The 22,457-nt window shown below is 34.9% G+C and overlaps 19 protein-coding genes and 1 pseudogene across 20 annotated transcripts, besides 2 other annotated features; 8 read left to right on the top strand and 12 right to left on the bottom strand.

Annotated features, from left to right (window-relative positions):
• Positions 1–21: part of a mobile genetic element that runs on past the window's edge.
• Positions 22–1,896: 1,875 nt separating this feature from the next.
• Positions 1,897–18,936: a mobile genetic element.
• Positions 2,383–2,937, top strand: TVAGG3_0385870 (protein of unknown function, DUF4106 family; the record flags this gene model as incomplete). Its single annotated transcript, XM_051232207.1, has 1 exon — positions 2,383–2,937. One exon carries the CDS (start codon positions 2,383–2,385, stop codon positions 2,935–2,937), a length of 555 nt encoding a protein of 184 aa, XP_051101937.1.
• Positions 2,970–3,482, top strand: TVAGG3_0385860 (uncharacterized protein; the record flags this gene model as incomplete). The annotated part of the gene is made up of 1 exon (XM_051232206.1): positions 2,970–3,482. A coding segment is annotated over one exon (513 nt), but the record flags the coding sequence as incomplete, so codon positions are not given.
• On the top strand, positions 5,492–6,280 carry TVAGG3_0385850 (uncharacterized protein; the record flags this gene model as incomplete). Its single annotated transcript, XM_051232205.1, has 1 exon — positions 5,492–6,280. The coding sequence occupies one exon, from the start codon at positions 5,492–5,494 to the stop codon at positions 6,278–6,280; it is 789 nt and encodes a 262-aa protein (XP_051101935.1).
• TVAGG3_0385840 (uncharacterized protein) lies at positions 6,309–7,544 on the top strand (the record flags this gene model as incomplete). The annotated part of the gene is made up of 1 exon (XM_051232204.1): positions 6,309–7,544. One exon carries the CDS (start codon positions 6,309–6,311, stop codon positions 7,542–7,544), a length of 1,236 nt encoding a protein of 411 aa, XP_051101934.1.
• Positions 7,580–7,999, top strand: TVAGG3_0385830 (protein of unknown function, DUF4108 family; the record flags this gene model as incomplete). Its single annotated transcript, XM_051232203.1, has 1 exon — positions 7,580–7,999. The coding sequence occupies one exon, from the start codon at positions 7,580–7,582 to the stop codon at positions 7,997–7,999; it is 420 nt and encodes a 139-aa protein (XP_051101933.1).
• On the bottom strand, positions 8,016–8,360 carry TVAGG3_0385820 (uncharacterized protein; the record flags this gene model as incomplete). The annotated part of the gene is made up of 1 exon (XM_051232202.1): positions 8,016–8,360. A coding segment is annotated over one exon (345 nt), but the record flags the coding sequence as incomplete, so codon positions are not given.
• Positions 8,508–9,305, top strand: TVAGG3_0385810 (protein of unknown function, DUF4106 family; the record flags this gene model as incomplete). Its single annotated transcript, XM_001306120.2, has 1 exon — positions 8,508–9,305. A coding segment is annotated over one exon (798 nt), but the record flags the coding sequence as incomplete, so codon positions are not given.
• On the bottom strand, positions 9,455–9,790 carry TVAGG3_0385800 (uncharacterized protein; the record flags this gene model as incomplete). The annotated part of the gene is made up of 1 exon (XM_051232201.1): positions 9,455–9,790. One exon carries the CDS (start codon positions 9,788–9,790, stop codon positions 9,455–9,457), a length of 336 nt encoding a protein of 111 aa, XP_051101931.1.
• TVAGG3_0385790 (KilA, N-terminal/APSES-type HTH, DNA-binding family) lies at positions 9,823–10,431 on the bottom strand (the record flags this gene model as incomplete). Its single annotated transcript, XM_051232200.1, has 1 exon — positions 9,823–10,431. One exon carries the CDS (start codon positions 10,429–10,431, stop codon positions 9,823–9,825), a length of 609 nt encoding a protein of 202 aa, XP_051101930.1.
• Positions 11,218–11,829, bottom strand: TVAGG3_0385780 (organellar and viral DNA polymerase type B; the record flags this gene model as incomplete). Its single annotated transcript, XM_051232199.1, has 1 exon — positions 11,218–11,829. One exon carries the CDS (start codon positions 11,827–11,829, stop codon positions 11,218–11,220), a length of 612 nt encoding a protein of 203 aa, XP_051101929.1.
• TVAGG3_0385770 (organellar and viral DNA polymerase type B) lies at positions 12,179–13,093 on the bottom strand (the record flags this gene model as incomplete). Its single annotated transcript, XM_051232198.1, has 1 exon — positions 12,179–13,093. One exon carries the CDS (start codon positions 13,091–13,093, stop codon positions 12,179–12,181), a length of 915 nt encoding a protein of 304 aa, XP_051101928.1.
• Positions 13,384–14,046, bottom strand: TVAGG3_0385760 (uncharacterized protein; the record flags this gene model as incomplete). The annotated part of the gene is made up of 1 exon (XM_051232197.1): positions 13,384–14,046. The coding sequence occupies one exon, from the start codon at positions 14,044–14,046 to the stop codon at positions 13,384–13,386; it is 663 nt and encodes a 220-aa protein (XP_051101927.1).
• TVAGG3_0385750 (uncharacterized protein) lies at positions 14,739–15,443 on the bottom strand (the record flags this gene model as incomplete). Its single annotated transcript, XM_051232196.1, has 1 exon — positions 14,739–15,443. The coding sequence occupies one exon, from the start codon at positions 15,441–15,443 to the stop codon at positions 14,739–14,741; it is 705 nt and encodes a 234-aa protein (XP_051101926.1).
• TVAGG3_0385740 (phage tail repeat-like family) lies at positions 15,489–16,073 on the bottom strand (the record flags this gene model as incomplete). Its single annotated transcript, XM_051232195.1, has 1 exon — positions 15,489–16,073. The coding sequence occupies one exon, from the start codon at positions 16,071–16,073 to the stop codon at positions 15,489–15,491; it is 585 nt and encodes a 194-aa protein (XP_051101925.1).
• TVAGG3_0385730 (uncharacterized protein) lies at positions 16,093–16,245 on the bottom strand (the record flags this gene model as incomplete). The annotated part of the gene is made up of 1 exon (XM_051232194.1): positions 16,093–16,245. The coding sequence occupies one exon, from the start codon at positions 16,243–16,245 to the stop codon at positions 16,093–16,095; it is 153 nt and encodes a 50-aa protein (XP_051101924.1).
• TVAGG3_0385720 (uncharacterized protein) lies at positions 16,265–16,666 on the bottom strand (the record flags this gene model as incomplete). The annotated part of the gene is made up of 1 exon (XM_051232193.1): positions 16,265–16,666. One exon carries the CDS (start codon positions 16,664–16,666, stop codon positions 16,265–16,267), a length of 402 nt encoding a protein of 133 aa, XP_051101923.1.
• TVAGG3_0385710 (uncharacterized protein) lies at positions 16,683–17,642 on the top strand (the record flags this gene model as incomplete). The annotated part of the gene is made up of 1 exon (XM_051232192.1): positions 16,683–17,642. The coding sequence occupies one exon, from the start codon at positions 16,683–16,685 to the stop codon at positions 17,640–17,642; it is 960 nt and encodes a 319-aa protein (XP_051101922.1).
• Positions 18,937–19,389: 453 nt separating the features above from the next.
• On the top strand, positions 19,390–20,239 carry TVAGG3_0385690 (annotated as a pseudogene). The gene has a single exon. A coding segment is annotated over exon 1 (850 nt).
• A 2-nt stretch (positions 20,240–20,241) lies between these two features.
• On the bottom strand, positions 20,242–20,484 carry TVAGG3_0385680 (serine threonine-protein phosphatase family; the record flags this gene model as incomplete). Its single annotated transcript, XM_051232191.1, has 1 exon — positions 20,242–20,484. One exon carries the CDS (start codon positions 20,482–20,484, stop codon positions 20,242–20,244), a length of 243 nt encoding a protein of 80 aa, XP_051101921.1.
• Positions 20,485–20,502: 18 nt separating this feature from the next.
• TVAGG3_0385670 (uncharacterized protein) lies at positions 20,503–20,865 on the bottom strand (the record flags this gene model as incomplete). The annotated part of the gene is made up of 1 exon (XM_051232190.1): positions 20,503–20,865. The coding sequence occupies one exon, from the start codon at positions 20,863–20,865 to the stop codon at positions 20,503–20,505; it is 363 nt and encodes a 120-aa protein (XP_051101920.1).
• Positions 20,866–22,457: the final 1,592 nt, after the last annotated feature.

Here is a 22,457-nt window from a genome sequence, read left to right as displayed (position 1 = left end):
TTATCGTTTTCGTATATAACAAGTTAAACGTAGAGAAAAAGAAGAAAGAAGAACAACTGAAAGAACTAAGTACAGAGGAATATGCGAAAAAAGTGTCAGAAAAAGCAGCAGAAGTAGCAAAAATGGAACAAGATGTCATAAATTTGAAAAACCATACTACTCAATATAAAATACTGAAAGATGAAGAGATAAAACAAAAAGCCCTGAAGACATATATGGATAGCGATGAGTATAAAAAAGAAGTTGAAGCAAATGTAAAGGCAGAAAAACTTTTACAGTTGCAAAACCAAACCGTACAGTATGAAAACTTAGCACAAGAAAGTAAAAATAACGACGCGGCTATGCAAAAGGCAATGAAAAGCGCAGAATATATAAAAGCTAACAATGACTGGTTAGATGCCCAAGCCAACGCTAAAGCAGCCCAACTCATAGGGTCAATAAGGACAAAAATACAAGCGGATGAAGATAGTTCAAATGAAGCTTTAACAAATGCTGACTTTAAGAACGCTTTCGAAGCTCTTCATAGTAAGGTGAAACAAGTGAACGACTTCTCATCTGGAAAGAAACTGAAGTCTGAAGGTTTCGACAAAGAGTTAAAAGAAGTAGCACAAAATATGACGAAAATAACAGATGCAGCAACGAGACAGGCAGTTCAAAGTGCCTATGACGCCGTTAGAGCAACTGTTGTGAAAAGTCAAGAAAAAGAGTTACAACAGACCAAAACAGACCTAGTAAATGCTTTCTTAAAAACGAAAAGTCAGGTAGGACATTACGCTGCAGATGGAACATATGTGCCAGCTGGTGGAACTTATATACCACCAAACCCTCCAAGAGAAGCACCTGCACCAGGACTACCTAGAACATTTACATCGTCACATGGACACAGACACAGGCATGCACAACAACCAGCACAACAACCAACAGTTCAAAATCCAGCACAACAACAACAACCAACACAACAACCAACACAACAACCAACAGTTCAAAACCCTGCACAACAACAACCACAAACAGAGCAAGGACATAAAAGAAGTAGAGAACAAGGAAACCAAGAATTCTTAAAAATGCTTAAAGAAGAGTGTGGTTTCCCAGATAGTATTGACTTTAGTGACAGATATAAAGAAGCTATTGGAAAGTTCAAGGATGGAAATACTGACCCGAACCTATTTAGCTTTATGGCTCAGCACCAAAACGGATATAATCTCAAACCTGGAAAATACAAGCTCGCTAAAGGGATATGATTTAATAGCATATCATCCAAATGACATGACTGAATTTACTCCGAGATATTTGATGTCAGAGCTAAATGACAATTCAACTTTCGTCATGAAACGCGTAAAAAATAGAGACGGAACGAAAGAACAAAAGCTTATGAATGCGGATGACGTAGATAGGGAAATTGTTGAAAACGGTCTCGGAATATATGAAATGCCAGCAGATGAGGTACAAGAAACTCCACAGGAAGAACTAGTTCAGATACAACCAGACATGGAAGAAATAGTTCAGCAACAACAGCTAGAAGAGCCTGAAGGAAACGAACAAGTCACTCCTTTGGAAACTAACTTCACAGAACTAGATGAAGATTTGGAACAGCCGAAAAATCTTGACCCTCAACAAGAGCATGAGGTGAATATGGAATCTTTCCAAGAGTCTAAGAAAGATTCGGCTGACATAGTAGAAGAATATCGAAAAATGTTTGCCGACATACAAAAGACTCCAACACCAGATGAAAATATTCAGCATAGAATGGAAGTACTGAAAAAAAATGTACACAAATACAACAACCCTTTTTACTTACGAGCATTTAACGTTCAATCTTCGGATGAACTCGGTGAAGATAAAAGGTTAAATTTCAAGAAAACATATAGAAATGAAACATTGTTTAAAGTTCATTCAGAACCTAACCAAGATGGAAACAAACCTACTTTTGTTTCTGCAGACGATGGAACTACAATGAGATGGGGTCATAAAGCTAACCCAGATAGGTGGTTCATAAACTTACAACCTCAATTCCAAGAAGTTGTAGACGCAATGGAAGTCAATGGTGAACCAGATATAGCTGGTATTTTAAGCGCGGCTTTAATGCCATTGAAAGATATGAAACATGCAGATATTTTGGACCAGTATGAAATGAACATGGCTGATGGAAATATAACACCTGACGTTCTAGAACATTTATCTCAAAGAACTACACAGAACCATAGAGATGGTATATTTGGTGAAGAGTTTAGAAAGAAAGTTAGGGATAGAGAAGGAAGAGAACCTATTGTACATGACCTTGCAAATGAAAGTTTACAAAATGTCATAAAAACTTACTTTGCAGACAATGAATCGAGAAGGGATGAATATTTAAGAAAACTCAAATGGACAGTACCAAATGAAATGTTAGTATTGAAAAACATGTTCCTTGACAAAATAAAACCAACTACAGAAATAAACGACGCAAGACTGAAAGATTGGGTAAAAGCTTTCCCATTCACAAAAGATATTATTGGTAACATGGAAAGAAAACCAGAATGGCTACAAAAACATATATTTGGAAACGAGCTTATTCCATATGGACAAGCTCTGTTTGAAGAGCTTGAACCAGAAACTCAGGAAAGAGTCATGCAAACAATACGCGAAGACTCAAATACAGACTATGACAAACTCTTTCTAGGATATAGGTTACCTGAGATGGGCGACCAGAGCCCAAAGGCAAAAAGGACATGGGAAATTTGCAACATACTAGGTGAACATGAGGCAAAGATGCAACAACTTGAAGCAGAGGGCAAGTTACCAAAGCGACACCAAAGAAGAAGAGTAGAACAAAGTGAAAGTAGTGAAGAAGTAACTTCATCTAGTGAAAGTAGTGGCAATGAAGGAAAAAGAAGAGTTAAAAACTCAGTCAGGAAGAAAGTAAAGCTTGGTCCACGTGGGTTCTATTATGACATATAAATCCAACTATTCTATATTTTTACTCATATGAAATGTACGCCGCTCAGAATATAACGCCAACAGTTTTGGATGCCATGAATGGAAATGTTTCCGAATGGTATAACGAATGCGACAATGCCATTAGAAGGTCAGAAATAGTTCCTGGAACTTACGAATATACAACTGCTGTTTCTTATGGAAACGTAGGTGAGTTTGGAGAAGGTTCTTCAACAACAGTAGATATTGCTTGCGACAGGTTTCATATAATTTCTATTGACAACTCATTCTTATACGTGGAACAAGACATTGAAATAAAACCTTCTGCCAAGTTGTCTGACAAGAAAGGTTGCAATGGAATTTTCTATGTCGGATACCAATATGCTCCAGAAGTTTTCATGGGATATAAGATATATTCTAACTCTGACTTAGTTCAAACAGTAACATGGGCAAACTATGAATGGTTCGCTTTGAGAAACTCAGTACAACCACAAGCTAGAGAACAAACAGACCAGTATGCAACTATTGAGAAAATAAGAAGACTTGACCCTAACGTTCCAGGAGTTTATGTTAACCTTTCTGGACAAACTGCAGCAGCAGTAACCAAAGTAAAATTGAAACTTAGAGTTCCTTTGTCATCTTTCCTCATCTTCAGGTTTTTAAGATACTTGCCAAACTGGGCAGGAAAAATTTCTATCGAACTTACTCCAAGCAAAAATAACTTAGTCATTGCACCAACACAAGACCCATTCACTCTTACAGACGTAAAGGGAACAAATCAAACGTCATTCGCCGAATTTTGCAAAAGACAAAGTTGACTTAGACTTTGGTTTCTCAAACCTCAACACTGAAGTAAACTATTATTTCAATGCTGCTGGAACTGCTTGGGACCCAGTTAAGTTCACATGCGAAAAATTTGAATGCAAGAGATAGAAAGCAGACTTGCAGTCTATATGTTGGACCCAGATATTTCAAATGCTTTAGCTGCCAAATATATTGCAGTTCCACTTATGTTCCCTATACACCAAATATCTGTCAAAGACTTTGCAGGTGAAGTTGGAAACCAAAGTGCTGACCCAGGTGCAAGAACAGATATTGCTTTAACAACTGCAATGAAACATGCAGATACTATGTTTGTACTGTTCAGACGAACTATAAATGACTATTCTTGTTTCTACAACCCCGGTATTAAATATCATATAAACATAGATGGCAAATATTATCCAAGAGAAGAATATTCTACAGTTGAGGATATGAGGTCATACAACTTGACATTAGATGCTATGAACTTTAACAACAACTTCACAACAACCATTAACCCTGAAATGCAAAGTTCTATTATGCCATATGTGAAAGTATGGACTCATACAGGAGGTCAAAAAACCCAATATACAAATGGAGACCGTTCAAACTTTTGGCTTGGCATTCCATTTGCTGACTCAGAAGACTTTATGGGTGGTATTTCAACTGTTGGTACTGTACAAATACAATATACTGGTGACAGAGACGGTCCAGATGAACTGAAAGCAAAGAAGTTTACAAAACCAATAGCACTTTTCACGGAAGATGCTCTTTTGAAGATTCGTTCGATGAAACCTGCTGGGGCTCCTCAGATTGGTATAACGACAGCTTCCATCGAGCAGATTTTGGCAGCAGGTCAGTAAGTTGTTCTTGAACTGACTTCTCTCCGTCAAATATTGACAGTACGCCAGTTTTGACATAAAATTGTATTATAAACTTACCTTTAGAAATATCTGTAAGTTTTGTTGTTATATTTTTGTCTGCTTCAAGAACTTTCACCATTTCAGTTATACCAACTTTCTTTGCTTTATGAAAATATTTTGGTTCAGCAAAGACTGCTATTCTATAACATTTACCATTGTTTGTATAAAGAACTATTCTGTCAATGTATTTGTATTGTTTGTGTGTGTAAACTTTGTTTTGCTTCAATTCGAAGAGATACTCGAATACGTCCATCTTTTTATTCTAAGTAAAATGTCATTTCCGAAAAATAGAAGCGTAAGTGTTTCAAAAGGTTTAATGGCGATGGCAGATGTGAAGTTAAATTCACCAACTCAAACAAACAGTCAAAGTGTTGTTGTCAATGTCAAAGAAAGAGATGTTGAAGTGGGGAAACCATACGAAGACGAAGATGGTATAACAATTGTTCCTGTAAAAGAACCAACATATCCTGAAGTTAGCAGAGACTTAAGTTCTGTTGCAGATATTCGAAACGACTACCAACAACTTAAAGACAAACTTAAAACTCAGGAGAAGATTTGTCAAGCTTTGGGTATAATGTTAAACTTGGTCGAACACAACCCTGTAAAAGTGAACTCATATGTCATTGCACCTCATGAAGTTTTGAAAGAACTATTGAAACTTTTGACAGAGGCAGACGATATAAACATCAAAGAAATAGAACCCGACGTTAGTTGCTGTGGTGTTTCATATAATGTCATTGACAAGATATACGTTATGAAAGGAGGTGAAACGTTGAACTTAAAATATAGTTTCCCAGACGTCATAAAAATATTTGACGACCACAACATTTCATTAAAATTTAGTTGCTAAGTAAATGGCAGAAGACATAGTGGTTTATACTATTACGACTAAAAACCCTGAGTCATATAATTCTATAACAACAAACTTACAAAGTCCTCAAGGACGATATTGTAAACTAACCTTAAACACAATGACGACTAAAGCCTGTTTTGCTCTTTTGACACCAGAAGACTTTGTTGTTGTGAATGGTAAAAAATACTTCTTTGAAGATACTTACTCAGATATACCACCAACAGGTTTTGTTGACTTATTTAATACTTTAAGGACGGATGTAACATGTGCTGCAACTAGAGCAGGTTTCATTATGTTTGGATGTCCGACTGAGTTTACTATAAACGATATGAGCTATAATACAAAACTTATATCTGGTTTTTACTACCAACAGTTTCCTATAACAGGAAAAGGTGTCATACAAGGTTTGTCTGTTCCATTGACTTTAAGTACACCTATTTTATATATTGTTTCAAACTTAGGTTCAAAGTGCTATTCGAATGTCGACAGAAACTACTATGACCAAAAGATACTCATGCGTATAAACAACACTTTCTCTGCTGGTTTGCCTATTGTTCATTCGAATGCAGAGTTTTCAGCTTTAGTGAACTCAAACACTTTAGCAAACATAAACTTAACCTTAGTTGACGCAAACTTTGTTCCTGTAAAACTTTTATGTCCTATGTATTTGTCAATGACGGCAGAAAGTTTCGAATTGGAAGATGCAACTGGTGAAAGTATTGTACTACAAGAACAACTTCAACAACAAATAGCTCAAGAACAACAAATGCAACAAATAGCTCAAGAATAAAAAAAATATTTTTTTTATTTTTATAAAAATGTACAGAATAGATGTTTCAGATTTTTATGACTTCCAAGCGTTCAGAAATATGTGTCCATTTAGAGACTATAACAAAGCAGTCGAGAATTTGAAACGTTTAGTCATTTATGTCGACTCTGCCCCAGAATGTTATGTCATGAAAGAATGGGATGTTGTCTTTAACAAACCAAGAGCGACAATAGTTTCAGAACAAGAATGTAGACAGAAACTTAAGAAAATAAAAGTCGTACAAGTTGGCATGAAGATGTTAGATGCTTGGGATATCTTATTGTCAAAGTTAGAAGATTTTTCAGTTCGTGGTATAAAGTTCTATACACCTTCTCCAAACTTCTATTCTATCTTCACTGGATATAAATATGAACAAGTAGAATGGAAAGAAAATATTATAGAAGCTTGGTTAGACCATGTCAAAGAAATTATATGCAATGGAAACGAAAGAGTCTATGAGTATATCTTATGTTGGTTTGCAAACATCTTACAACATCCAAGTGCTAAAAATGAAACTGCTCTCATTATAATTGGAAAACAAGGAACTGGTAAGAATACTTTCTTTACAGATATTTTGTGCAAACTGTTAGAGGGCTATTCGAATCCGAATATGACAAACTTAGAAAACATCTGCGGTAAATTTAACTCTTCAATAGAGAATATGAAACTTATAGTATGTAACGAACTTCAAAGTATAGATACAACAAAAGTTTTGAACTCAGATGCTTTGAAGAGTCTTATAACAGACAAAGTTGGAGTTGTTGAAAGAAAATATAAAGACCAAAGAGTTTGTGAAAATGTTGCAAATTTCATCATGGTTTCAAACAACGCCGTTCCGATGAAGTTAGAAAGTTCTGACAGAAGATATGTAGTTGTCAGAACGTCAGATTCTCATATGCAAGATACAGAATATTTTGACGACTTAGCAGAAACTTTGACATCTGACTTTTACAACCACTTGTTCTCATATTTCATGACATTAGATATTTCTAAGTTCAATCCAAGACAAATTCCATATACCGAAGAAAGACAAACATTGTTAGAAGCAAACAAGAGTGTATATGAACTGTTTATAGATGAGACTAACTTTGAGTGTTTAGATGAAAGGTCATTGTACGATGAATATAAACAGTATTGTCAAGAGTATGGTTATATGACAGCGTCTAAACGAACATTCTTGGCAAATGTCAAAAATCTTTTAGATGTTCAGAATGGTGTATATACAAAGAAAAATTTTTCTGAGTAAATTTTAAAAAAATATTTTTTTATCCGATAGAAAAGATGACAAAATTCATCTCAGTAAATAAGTACATGACAGAAGTCAAAGATAAGTTAGCTCCATTCGCATATTTGAATGTTTACTTCTACCATTTTGAAAAGTCTTCATTTGACAAAGTTTGGAACATCGAACCAGTTAAGTTTGCTATTGTGACTAAAAATGGTGCGAAATTTGAAGACTTAGACATAGAAGGTTTGTTAACAGTCAAAGAAAATTTTGACAGAAAGTTCTCAAAACTTGAAGAAGGCAAAGCATACAAACTTGTTATACCTTATGAACCAAAGAAAGCAGACGACTATGAATATTATGAGTCTAAGATAGTTGAAGTTCAAGGTAAATTAGGTAAAAAGATTTTAGAGTCTAAGCCAGTGTTTGCCCCTAAAGAGGAAGAGAACATTGACATTGACCCAGAAATGTTCTAAAAATAAAATTTTATTTTTACATGTCATATCTCACCTTCTCTGGAATTGGCTCTGGTTCTTTCTTCTCTTCTTCTACTTTCTTTTCTTTCTTCTCTCTCTTCTTCTTCTTCTCTGGTGGAGTTATGTCAAACTTCTCAGAACCATATTTTTGTAAAAGGTCTTTGTCCTTTAATAGCTCTTCTATTCTGTTTTCTATTTCATCTTCAAGAACAGCGCATGTGTCTTCTTTGCATTCTAAGAACTTTTGTTGGACTTCAGCTTTCCAATCGGCGTCATCTCTGTCAACAAGTCTGTCATTGACAAATTTTAAGACTTCTCTGCTTAATGTTTTATGGTTCTTGTCATATTCCCAGAAACAGAACTTTAGAACAAATTCACCTTTCTTGTTTACACTATGTAAGATTTTATGGTCGACAGATGTTTTGCTGTCAAAAAGTTTGTCTCGAATATAGATAGCGAAATCGCTAGACATTTTCAAAAAGATAAAAATTTTAATTTTTCTAAAAATATGTTAGAAAAAAAGTTTGCTGACATTGACAAAAAATTTGAGAATGTTTTAAATAAGAACAAGAGGAAGTTAGAAAATGCTCAGATAAAGCCTATACATGACAAGTTCTTATTTGCTCAGAATGGTATAACAGGTCTAATCGCACCACCTGGGTCGGGTAAGACTTTCACTTATCTTAAAATGGCTGCACAACAACAAGAACTAGATGAGAAGAACCCATTCTATGAGTTAGTTGTTATTTGTTCGACTTCTGGTCAATTTGACCAAACCGTCAATTCGTTCAAAGATATTATAAAGAAGTCTAAGTTAGTATGTATAAAAGACTCTGAGTTGTTAGATTGGATAAAGAAGTACCAAAGAAGAGTTTTGAAGTACAATGCTATAAATGAGTATGTCAATTCGAAGTTTAAAGACCCAAATGAGGAAATGCAGAGAATATTAGAGAAGAAACACTTCAGAAACAAACAGAAAGAGATAGAATACATTTCGAAGAAATTGCAATCTTACGATTGGAAGACATACCCTCATAGATGTCTTCTTATCTTAGATGACTTTGCTTCTCATCCTTTGTTAAAGAACAGAGAACAAGATATGTGTCGAATTCTTAAGAAACTTAGGCACTTTAACATCTCAGTCGTAATATGTGTACAGACAGCAAAGAGTTTAAGTAAGGATGTAAAGAGAATACTTACTGATATCATACTTTTCCCCGGATTGTCCGAAGACGATTTCATGGAGCTTATGAAAGAGTCCATGGCAGGTAAGTTTGACAGACATGAACTATGGGAGAAGTACAAAGTCATACAAGACCCTCATACTTCTTTCAGAATTCACATCTACGCGAACAAAGTTCAAATTGTAAAAAGTCAAGCTTGAAAAATGTAAGTGTTTGAGTCTTAGTCTGTTGTGGTGCTGGGGCTGTCGGTTCTTCTGGCTTTGGAAGACATTCAGGAAGAGGAACGTCGGACATTCGTTTGTGTCCTGTCGGAAGGAAGAACTTTTCCAGTTGTCGGGAAAAATTTTTCCAGTTGTCGGGAAATTTTTTTCCAGTTGTCGGGAAAAATTTTTCCAGTTGTCGGGAAAAAAGTTCTCAATTTTCGAAAATTTGAATGGTTTACGGACGAACAACAAGAAAAATTTTTCCAGTTGGAAGGAAGAGTTCTTCCAGTTGTCGGGAAATTTTTTTCCTGTTGGAAGGAAGAGTTCTTCCTGTCTGATGGAAGGACTCGGAATGCCAGAAGGATTTGACGAGGCAATTTACCATCTAGAGCTACCTGAGCCATCTGAAGTCAAGCTTGAAAAATAAAGAGTTCATCTACCCTGCTTGTTTGAAGTTGTCAAAATACTCTGTTATTTTTTCCTTTAACAATGGCAAATCTTCTTTGAATGTAAGTATTGTACAACCTTTCATATCATAGTGTGTTTGAGGTAACGTATCTTGAACTATCTGTTTAACATCTTCATTCGGTGTCATTGAAATCGGTAAGTTTTCGCGATAGAACCAATTTCTGTCAGATTTGTAAATCTTAGCAAGGTCGTAAAAGCTTTTGTTGTTTCTTCTGACTAAATGCAACATAACCATATCTCTGTCTTCTTCATTTTCCATCTCTTCAGTATAAATCATATACTTATAGTTCTTTTCCTTTCCTTTTGGTACCGAACGTGGTATTCTTTTCTGTATGTTTTTGTCTTTTGCTTCAATGACTTCATCTTTTGCTTGAAGTTTCTTTTCCATCTCTTCACGTTCTTGTCTATGAATTTCATCTAACATCATGAAAATATAACAAGCGTAACGAGGCGAAGCCCACATTGCAACAGCATTTACAAGAAGTCTATGAACATAATATCCTTTCAAACTATTTGGCAAATTTTTACGATTTTCGTACGGAATCTCGTTCCTCGGTTTTCCGAGGAACGCAAACATATGAGGAAATTCTTCTAAAAGTTCTTTTGCCTGCTGGTTTTCAAACCAATGATATGCTTGCTTTGTAGAACGAAGAGCTGTCAAAATACTTTGCATTTGGTACATATCGTCTTTGACCGAACGAATGAGACGTAACTGTTTGTTATATTGTATGTACTCATATTCTTCACTTATGGCTTCATGAACGATAGCAGTTGTTGTGTTCTCTGTTGTTGTCATATCTGTCTTTACATACAGGATAAAAAATTTTGTTAGAAAAAAACTAGCGTTATTTTCTTACTTTCACAAAAGACCAAAAATAAACGCTTTACATGTATTTTTCAGTAACTTCGTCAAGAAGTCTGTAAATATACCATGCATAACGAGGAGAAGCCCACATTGCTATTGAACTAACTAGGAACTTATGAACATATATACCTTTTAGATACGATGGTAAGTTTTGTCTGTCTTGGTACATCTTTTTAAGTTCTACATGTTCGAACTCACTCAAAAGTTCATGAGTGCTATTTAATTCAAACCAGTCTTGTGGTTTCTTAGTATCTGGTGTAGCACATGCTGTCAAAATACTTTGCATTTGGTACATGTCATCCTTGACCGAACGAATGAGACGGAGTTGTTTGTTATATTGTATGTACTCATATTCTTCATTTATAGCTTCATGAACGATAGCAGTTGTTGTGTTCTCTGTTGTTGTCATTTCTGTCTTTACATACAAAATAAAAAAAAATATTTTATAAAAAATTAGCGTTATTTTCTTACTTTCACAAAAGACCAAAAATAAACGCTTTACATGTATTTTTCAGCAACTTCGTCAAATAATTTTATAGCTTTATCTATCTCATCTACTTCAAACGTTTCTTTACCTTTCATGGGAGCACCATACATTTTCTCAAACTTTTCAAGTAGTTCTGTTTCAGCAGCTCTCATATCATTAACAAACACAACCTTGACTCTATTGACTGTACTGTCATATCTTTGAGTTATATTATATGTTCTTCCTATCTTATATCTCTTTGTATTGAAGTCCTTCGGTTTCTGAACGATGTAAAGTAAGCCTTCACTGCAACGTTCCGTATCGAATGAACCATATGTTATGAAATTATATCCAACAACTGGGTCAATCCAGAACAAAACTACTGGTATAAGACTTTTGTCTATAAGATATGCTCTTGTTCCATAGAATCTTACCGATATCATAAGCTCAGGATTTCTTGTCAAAATTTTCTGAGTTGAAGCATTTTTAACCCAGTCGTGTGCTTTCTTTTCAGATAGTGTTAGAATGTCTGACAAAGAATATTTTTTGTATTTCTTTGAGTATCTTACGTTTAAATCACCTATTCTAACCACCTTGGTCTCATTGTCTATCCTTTTAACTGTTTCAAACTCAGTGTTTGTCATTTCCTGTTCTTACATACAAAATAAAAAAAATATTTTAAAAAAACTAACTTTATTTTTTCTATCTTAAGGAAATTCATGATTTTCATAGAGTTATGGCGACCAGGATTTCTTACCTACTCGCAATTTTTTACGATTTTCGTACGGAATTCAGCAAAAATAATGTTTAGGGTAGAAGGGTATATCTACCCCGTTTTCTACCCTCATTTCTACCCCATATGTCCTTACTGAAAAAGTATGTGTTCCATATGTCATTTTACTCAGAATTTTACTCAGAATTCAATAAAAATATATTTTAGGGTAGAAGGTTAGATCTAACCTGTTTTCTAACCTCTTTTCTACCCCAGTTATTTTATAAGCGTTTTACATGGTAAACATTGTGAATTCGTGAAATTCTAAACAATTTCGTAGCTTCTATTTCTTCTGTCAGTACATCGAATGTTTTAACTATGCCGAATGTTTCTTTATATTTCTTCTTGACATCAGATAGAAGGAAATCGTCAGCTGTTGGATAGTTTTTGTTCAGAAATGTCAACATGTCCATTTTATCTTCTGCTGGTTTCTCTACTTCTTTCTTTAAGTCAGCATAGTCGTTTCGCATACGTTCTATCTCTTTGACGGAGTAGTTATATTTCCTCATTGCTGCTTTACATTTTGAACATTGTGGGTTCATTTTAGCATTGTACATTGAAATCTTACCTGCTAGTATGACTAAGGCGTCAATTGCTCTCTTTAACTCAAAAGTTGCGGGTTTTATCTGTTCATTCCATACCTTACCTCTTCTATCTTTATCTCTTATCTGCCATACACATTTTGCAACTAACGAAACAAAGTTGTCGTAGGTCTTAAACTCTTCAGATTTGTATATGTCAGAGATGTTCTTATATACCATGTCGCAATCTTTGTCCATGACTTTGTGGTTGCAATGAAATCCAAGAAACTCATAGTTTACCTTTCGTATGAACTTCTTTATTTCTACTGAGTCAGTTGCTTTGACTTCTATTTCATCGAATTCTGGAATAGTAAGCTTTTGTTGTTGTATTTCAGGAAGTTTAGGTAGATGGTCAATAATGTCCTGCATTTCATAAAGATACTGTTCATTTGTTTCATCTTTTGCGGTACAGTCTAAATCTCCTTGGAGAAGTTCTTGCTTTATCTTCTGGATTTCTGTTTCGAAAGTATATGAAGAAGGAATGAAGCTTTTCATCTCTACTAACATTGAAGTTGGGTTCATGACTAACGAGTTTGGTGCTGTTGTTGCTAACATGTTCTTACAATAAAAATAAAAAAATATTTTTTTTAAAAAACTAACTTTATTTTATTTCAGCACAAAATGAACGAGTTTGGTTTAAAAATACGGTGGAGCCAAAAATGGCTCGACCTCAAAACAAGCATTTTGTGAAGAATATACCAACCCGCGGAATTCCGCGGGTTGCTTTTTTTATACAAAATTCAAGAGTTTTGTGTGTTTTCTACGAGGGTAGAAAAGAGGGTAGAAAACGGGGTAGATATACCTTCTACCCTAAAATATATTTTTGTCGAAAAAAAATGGTTCATTTACTCACAATATTTTTGTACAAAACGACCCCAAACTTTTAACTTCTTTTCTGCAGCTTCTAATGAAATTTTAGCGAGTTCATATTCTCTAAATTCTCTCTTTAAATCTTCTTGTTCCCATTGGTCTAGTTCGTATGGAGAGTCTCTATAACCAGAACATATCTCACGTTCATGTTCTATTTGTTTTTCATGCATTTTTCTAACTTCTTCTTCGAACAAAGGTTTTGCATTCTCTACTGTATCTTCAAGTTCTTCTTCATCTAATTTCTCATGAACTTTCTTGTCTATGGAGTCCATAATTTTTCCAACTGCTATACAATATTTTGGAGAAGCCCACATTGCTATATAGTTTACGAGTCTTGGGTCTACATACGTTCCTCTAACCTGTTTGATTTCATCAGGAATTCCTGCATGAACTTTGTATAAAAAGCAACCGCCGGAATTCCGCGGGTTGGTATATTCTTCACAAAATGCCTTAAAATACTCTTCCCAGGACTTATTTTCCAACAACTTTCTAAAGTCTTTCCTAAACTGCTGACACATATTTGTTACATTTATATAACCATCCTTGTCTCTACGTAAGACTTCAATACCATTGTAAGTGCCTTTTGTGAATGTTTCGCCATTAGATTTGTTCGTGAACGTTTTTGCTTCGACTGTCATACTGTTCTTACAATAAAAATAAAAAAATATTTTTTGGTGGGACGTCGGACATTCGTTTGTGGCTTAACCGTCGGACATTCGTTTGTGGCTTAACCGTCGGACCACAACGATGAAATCTATTTCCTGTGTTGTTGTCAAAATGTCATGTTGTCACCATTTTCAAAAAGATGTTAGTTGACCGAGTGACCGAGTGACCGAGTGACCGAGTGACCTGGTCGCCTAAAATATATTTTTGTCTATCTTAAGGAAATTCATGAAAATTCACCTGTTGAATTTTGTATAAAAAGCAACCGCCGGAATTCCGGCGGTTGGTATATTCTTCACAAAATGCTTGTTTTGAGGTCGAGCCACTTTTGGCTCCACCTCTTTTTTCACCTAAAATATATTTTTCAATACTTTTTCAGCACTTTTCCGTAGTTATATATGAAAGACAATTCGAGATAAAAGTCATAGTACAATGGAATAATATGTTGCACACCATTTGTTGTGAACCAAACTTGAAAGTCAGAGAAACTGTTACTAGGTGGTTCGGGATGAAATTTCTTCATCTGAAATATTCCTGCCAGCGTTTGTAAAGATATAGTCTAACGGTTTTGTATCTGCTACTTTTGTTCTTTGTTTTTCAACCTGAAGCATTTAATATATGTAAAAATATATGGTTTTAAAATGGTATGCAATTTTTTATTTCTCATCTAACAAGCATGTTGTCTGACTGCTTGAGGGTTAGGTTGGTACCATTCGAACTTGACACTTGCAATTCCTTCAATTGCATTCAAAATGTCTGAGTCGGAGTCAAACATTTGTTCTCTCTTTGTAGTCTTGAAAGCGTCAAGAAGTTGTGCGGCTGTTGTGACATTGCCATGTGCATAGTAAATGTGACCGTCCAAATCTGTTACGGTTAGTCTGAGATTGTATCCTTTCTTATTTCCGTCTTGTATGGCAGCAAGTACTCCCATGAAGCCTTCTTTGTTCTTTCCTTCGTCAAAGTTAACTGTAAAGGTTCGACCAGATGTAATTTTACTTCTAACCTCGCGATACTTTTCATATGCATATCTTGTTCTTTCCATGGGAGCATGTGCGTCTTCACCCTTTCCTTTTTTCCTTCTCAAAGGATGCAATTGTTCGTCATGTTTCCAGTAGAATCTGGCAAAGCCGTCGTGTCCTTCAACTTGAGGCTCACTAACATTGAAAGGCAAGTTCATAAGACGTTCTTCTTCTAACCTCTCTAGTCTGTTTGGATAATTTGCGCGTGCTGTTTCCAATTCCATTTCATAGCGAAGACCAGACAGTTTGTCATAGACTTTTATGGGTCTTCCCTTCTTATATTTAAACTTTTTCGAAACTCTCCAACCATATCTTTCTAACTCTGCTTTTATTCTAGCAGACCTTCTGTCCATTCTATATGGGGGCATTTTTATAAAAATAAAAAAATATTTTTTTCTTTACTTAACATAACCGCCTGCTGCCATAAGTCTTTGACGCCAACCCATACCAGCTAATGAAGGTTGACTTGGTTTAGTATTGAAACTAACCTTTGGTTTTGGTTTATCTTCAGTTTTTGGCTCACCTTCTTCTATTGGTTTTTCGTCACTTTTCGGTTCCTTTGACTTTACTTCACTTGCAGGAACAGTTGTGTCGTCAACATCTTCATAAATATCATATGCCATTTGTTTTTGTTTTCCTTTCAACTTTTTGTGTTTGTTGTAAAGTTTAGAATATTTCGACTCTAAGTCAATGAGATGTTCTATAATGAACTGTTGGTCGGTGAAGTAAACTTTTCCATCTGTTGTCTCGAATGCTCCTTCAGACTTCAATATTTTATTTGTGAGAGTCTGTTTCTTTTTTGAGATACTAGCCGTTCCATTTCTATGAAAAGTGACTTTATAGTTAGGGTTTGTATTTCCAGACCTGGCACTTTCTATTATTGAATTTTTCTCTTCATCTGTAAGTTCTTTGACAGGTTTTGACAATGGTTCTGAACTTTTTGTTTGTGGTGTCAAATCTACCGTTTCAACTTCTTCGGTCATTTCATCTCAGTAAAAAATTTTAGTTTGGTTTGTTTTCAACTGGTTGTTGTTGTTTTTTAAGTCGGTCTAAAACTTCCTGAGGTATAGGAAGAACTTGACAAACACGTTGTGTAACTGCTGGAAGCCGACAAATCCATCTTGAGCCCATTTGTCTCAATGCTGTATTGTTCATTTCATCTCAGTAAAAAATTTTACATTCCCCACGTTTGAGGCGGTTGAGGTTGGTTGTTGTTTACCCATTGTTGTGCATGGTTATATCCTCTGTTAAAGAATCTTTCACCTTGGTCCATGTAGTGTCCTGCTTGGTTATAGTAGTCATTTGCTTTGTTATAGTAGTTTCCTGCTTGTCTTCCTACATTGTCCATCCATCCTTGAACTTTTCCTCTTGTTTCAGGATTTGGAATAAGATTTGCTGCATCTCGTGCTACATCCCAACCTTTCTGTACGGTTTGTATAATAGGTTGCGCTTTCTCTTTAAGTATACCTAAAGTACTCAAAATCTTCCTTCCAATTCCAAATGCACCTCTGGCTAGTGTTCCCACTGCTGGCAAAAATCTAGATGCGACTCCTGCTAATGCGCCAAATAAACCCATTTCTTATGGGTTAAAAATGACGAATTCAAACAAGGACCCGTATGTTTCTAAAGCGACAAAGAAAGCACTCATGATAAAAATCTTTAGTTCAACACCAAATGCTTGGTTTATGGATATCTTGGAAAACATTCCGAGGTATAGAGAAGATGGACCTCCATACTGGCTAATATTTGTCGGTCAAAACACAAGATACTGTGAAGCCATACCATTACAGTCCAAAAATATTTTAGATGTCTTAGCAGCTTTGACAATATTCGTTGACAAATACCATCCAACAAAACTGACATCTGACTGTGAAAGTTCTTTCAAATCAGACGATGTAAAAAACTATCTGCGTTCAAAAAATGTAAACCAATATTTCATTGTCGACCAAAACCATTCTGCTCTTGGTGTCATTGACAGTTGTATAAAAATCTTAAGAGACTTAAACCAACCACAAGGTGGTGAAGCAAATGAGATGTCATATGACGACAAATATAGACACTTCTCCATGGCAAAGATGAGACAAGTTTTAAATATTTACAATAACCGTAAACAAAAAGGTTTGGGAAACCACTCCCCCGAAGAAATGAAAAACAACCCTGACTTAGAGAAAGACTATATATTTAATAGTTTAGTCAAAAGAGACAAACAAGAAAGAATGCCAGGCTTCAAACTTAAGAAAGGTGACAAAGTAAAAATAGAAATACCTAAACGCGACCCATATGAAAATACTATTGACTATGACAACAATGGGAACTCGACAGGTACTCACATTCGTGTTCGTAAAAATAGAAGAAAGTATACAAGAGAATATTATGAAGTTTTAGGCAAACATGGCAAAATGTACACACTGCAAGCAGAAGATAAAACTACTATTGTCAGACCTCGTTTCAAACTTGTCAAAGTTCAAGGTGGTATACTTTCAAAGACAGTTCCTAACAAATATAAGACAACTCCAGACGAATATGCTAAAGAAGTTGAAAATGACGACTAAGCAATTCTATACCATGCGTAAACTGTCATGTAAGGTGGCATGTAGTCTTTACTCTGTCCCGTTGTTTGCGTATATCCTGAAACGAAATGTGTATGGTTTCCTTCTCCCTGCGTGTCATCCCAGTAACAATTTATAGCAAACTTAACGTCGTCTTTAACATCATATCCTTTACCTTTTGTCATTCCTGACCAATCCCAATATCTATGCTTATGCCAACCTGCTTGAGATGTACTTAAATCTATGTAGTGACTATGTGCAGGTAAGTTTTCACCTGAAATCGTTTTACTTCCACCTGTTTCCTTTGAAGAGTTTGCACAATACAAAAACCTGTCGACTATTTGTTCCATGCACCAACACCAAACATTGCTTGAGGACCTCTTGCTTCCATTGACGTGTAAATAGAACCTACTGGGTTCATTAAATCAAACATATGAGATATTATAGGATTGTCTCTTTTGAACTTAAAATATAGTGCAACTATTTCAGGTTTCTTCTGGTTCATGTCAGAATATTTTTATAATATAATCTTATGTTTTCAGGGTAGGTAAAGTCTTGACTATAATATTTATTTCTGTCATCTGTATAATAGTATACTATTCTCGTTTTTTCTATTGCATTATATCTTTTATATCTATAAAAATCTAAATATAATGTTAGCTTTTGTTCATCTACATGTGGTGTTCTTTCGTCATCTCCATAGTCATAATAGTATGGTGCTGGAGCTGGGTCAGGCAATGTCATATCTGCCATTTCATAAACTCTTAAATATTTCTTTTGTTCGTCTCCATATATGTTTAAGTAACAGTTGTTGTCTAATGGAACTTTAACTTGTGTACCATCGTTCTTTTTATAGCTTACATACATTTCATTGTTATTTTTCGGAATGAGTTTATACCGTGTACCATTTTCTAAGGACTGTACCAACTGCCATCTAAAATTTTTTTTCTTCATTGACAGAAAAGTCACCAACAATAGTTTCAATATTTTTTGTTCCAACTAAACTTTGGTATATTTCATTGACATATGTTTTATCTGCTTTATTTTCAAGGCTAACGTTTAAGTCTGTTATTTCAGAAGATGTATGTGTATGTCCAACGTCACTTTTCCTGTTTAAGGTTTCTTGTAAGTTTGCAATATTTGCAATGGTATGTGTATGTCCAACGTCACTTTTCCTGTTTAAGGTTTCTTGTAAGTTTGCAATATTTGCAATGGTATGTGTATGTCCAACGTCACTTTTCCTGTTTAAGGTTTCTTGTAAGTTTGTTATTTCAGATATAGTATGTGTATGAGTCTTTTTAGAATATTCGTTTTCAGCTCTTGTCACTTCACTTGACATTTTATTGTCAACATATGTTTTGTCTGCTAGTTCAGGATGAGTATGTTCTTTTGTTGCATAAGCTTTGTTAGCTCTTTCTTCTTCTTTTGCTATTGCATCGTCTACATATTCTTTGTCAGCTTTGTTGCCAACATCTGCTTTCAAAAGAAGTTCATCTATAGGTTTCTCGTTTAAAGTTCCTTTTGTTGGATTTACACAGACAGTATGGTTCTTGTTGTCTTGAAATAGAAACTCGTCTGTCATTGGGTTTATCGTCAGTTTTAAGTTTCCTTCTTTCAATGACTCAGATATCTTAGAATAGTTTGAAAAGTTTGTTGTGTTCTTATTTAGAGCTTGCATAATGAGTTGTCGGTTGTGTTGTATTTCTCGCATAGACGCTGTTTCATTTGACATTTTTATTATAGATAAAATATGCTTCCAATAGAAAAAGAAAATTCAAGAGTTGCTACAACTAAACCATTAGATGAACTTTTTACTAATGTCGGTCAAAAGTTTGAGACAGAGACCGTAAAGCATGAAGGCTATCGTTTTGACTACCCATTAAGATGGTTAAGAGACCCATCCGTCACAAAAGCTGTTGGCTTTCGTAGAATGAAGTTCATTTCAGAAGCCATACATGGTTTCCCATTTACGGTCGCTTTTGAAATTCGATACTATAACAAAGAGAAACGTACGTATGAGAAATTTGAACAGGGAAAACTTTTACAAGTGAATTTGCTTGTAAACTTAGAAACAACTCTTCAAGCTTTTCAAGAAAAAATAAACGATATCTATCTCGAATATGCAAAACAGTACAACATTGACGAAGGAGAGTACCATCTCGATATTATATATGACAGGAAAAATGCAACTGTTAAAATCAATAGAATAGAAGACCTTGGAGAAGACGTTTATATTTCTACAAAAATATAACAACTTGGCATGGTATAGATTTTTGAGGATGTTAAATCAGCCTGCAGAATATCCAGTACACCCGAACTTTTATGAAGTCGAAAACCCTAATGGAACATATGAAAATGTTTTCGACTCAGATGCTATTATCGTTCATGCTTCATTTTCTGGCGCCCAAAACTCTTTTTTATGCTTGGCAAATGACTTTTACGAAAAACCTACAAAGCTATATGAACCACCGAGTGGAAGTATTTCAGACTTTCAAGTATGGTTTACAACAGATGGAAGAAAGAGAATAGTTCCATTATACCATGCGTTTTACTTAGAACTTAGTCTCATATACAACTACTATCGAACGGTAAAAATATAATTTTAATATGGTTGAGGTGTTGGATTTGGTTGCCAACTAGACTGTGGTGCAGGTTCAGGCTGTTGTATAACAGGAGCTTGTTCTTCTGGTTCAGGGTCTTTAGGTATAATACCAACGAACTGACCTACTCTTTTACCAATATTTTTGACACCGTTCCATACTCCTCTTCCGACAGATTTTATTCCATTCCATATACCTCTTCCAACATTTCGAAAGAAGTTTCCTATTCTTCCAAAGAAACCCATTTTACTATATGTAAAAATCTAATGTCCGCCTAGTCTCTTACGTTTCCTGTTGAGTTCCATAGCATTCTTTAACTGGAGCTCATACATTCTGTTTCTCCTCTGGTAGAAAACATATTCTGGGTCAACTCCTGTGTTCGCGTCATCTGCATAGAGTTGTTTATATCCCACTTCAGGGTTTGTATAAAACTCTTTCCATCTCATATTTGCATACCATGGTGGCAAACCTAACGCAGCGTCATTTGACATGGCAGTTTGCATTTGTACATCTGTTGGCACTTGACCATAGTTTGCCATTGCAGTTTGTATTCTAACTTCATTTGGAATATTCTCTGGGTTTGGTTGTCCAGGTTGCTGTGCATTCGCTAAGTTCTGTGCGTCCATTTAATATTAGATAAAAATATCTCTTACGAGTACATATACTGGACATTTGCAGGCATTGGTTCATCTTCATATTCTCTATATCTTTCTGCCACGTCAAATAAGTAAATGACACAATGGAAAAAACCTAAAACAAGTAGTCCTATTTCAAACCACATTTACTTACTAGTAAAATTTCTTTGTTATGACTTCTTCGTAAAGACTTTGTCAAGACTTCATCGTAAATGACCCAAAAATATATTTTAGGGTAGAAGGGTATATCTAACCTCTTTTCTAACCTCTTTTCTACCCTCTTGAATTTTCATGAATTTCTTCGTAAAGACTTTGTTAAGACTTCTTCGTAAAGACTTTGTTGAGACTTCTTCGTAAAGACTTTGTCAAGACTTCATCGTAAATGACCCAAAAATATATTTTAGGGTAGAAGGGTATATCTAACCTCTTTTCTAACCTCTTTTCTACCCTCTTGAATTTTCATGAATTTCTTCGTAAAGACTTTGTTAAGACTTCTTCGTAAAGACTTTGTTGAGACTTCTTCGTAAAGACTTTGTCAAGACTTCATCGTAAAGACTTTGTCAAGACTTCATCGTAAAGACTTTGTTGAGATTTCTTCGTAAATGACCCTAGTAGTATATTTTTGGTGTAAATTTCATGAAAATTCAAGAGGGTAGAAAAGAGGTTAGAAAAGAGGTTAGATATACCCTTCTACCCTAAAATATATTTTTGGTGTAAATTTCATGAAAATTCAAGAGGGTAGAAAAGAGGTTAGAAAAGAGGTTAGATATACCCTTCTACCCTAAAACCAACAATCCTATTTCAAACCACATTTACTTACTAGTAAAATTTCTTTGTTATGACACTTTTTCCGGTTTATAGGACCTCTCTCATATTCTATCTTGTCATATCTAAACTCATAGTCATGTATGTCCTCTAACCATCTCATGACACTTTCCAAACCACTTTTATCGGATGTAAAGTAAAAGCATGGATGGTTATGTAAAACGTCTAAAGTTTCTAAAGAGTCTCTCAAAGTCCAGTCTACTTGGTATTGAAAATCCCATGTGTTAAAGAACGGCGGGTCCACTATAAAGAAAACATTTTCCTTGTCTTTATATTTTTCATACAACTCTGTCCAATGACATCTCACAAACTCTATACCCTCAATATATTTTTCTATGTTCTCTTTGAAAACATTTGTATAGTTAAGATATAAAACTTTTGACATAAGTGTTTCAATGTCATGAACTCTTATAGCACCACTATATAATAGTCTAGCAGATATACTATCCCAGTCAATATACTCTGCCTTTTTCAAAACCTCTCTGACAGTATTTTTGTTATCTAATGGTATACGTTCCATCTTACCTATAGGTATCTTTTCTTTTAACTCTTTCAATATTTTGTTTGTGTCTGGTATATGTTTGAGACGGTTCATATAGTTGTCGAAGTCATTGCATATAATCTTTGAGTCAGGAAATATTGTATGGCACAAATGAGATATATAGAAACTTCCACCGAACAAATCTACAAATGTTAGACCATTCGGTAGTTTCTTAAGTTCTCTCAATAGAATATCTTTACATCTACTCTTATTTCCA

The sequence above is a fragment of the Trichomonas vaginalis genome, chromosome V, assembly GCF_026262505.1.
Source record: "Trichomonas vaginalis G3 chromosome V, whole genome shotgun sequence".
Lineage (NCBI taxonomy): Eukaryota > Parabasalia > Trichomonadida > Trichomonadidae > Trichomonas > Trichomonas vaginalis.
The sequence above is the reverse complement of the archived record's forward strand: the minus strand, read 5'-3'. Positions and strand labels throughout refer to the sequence as shown.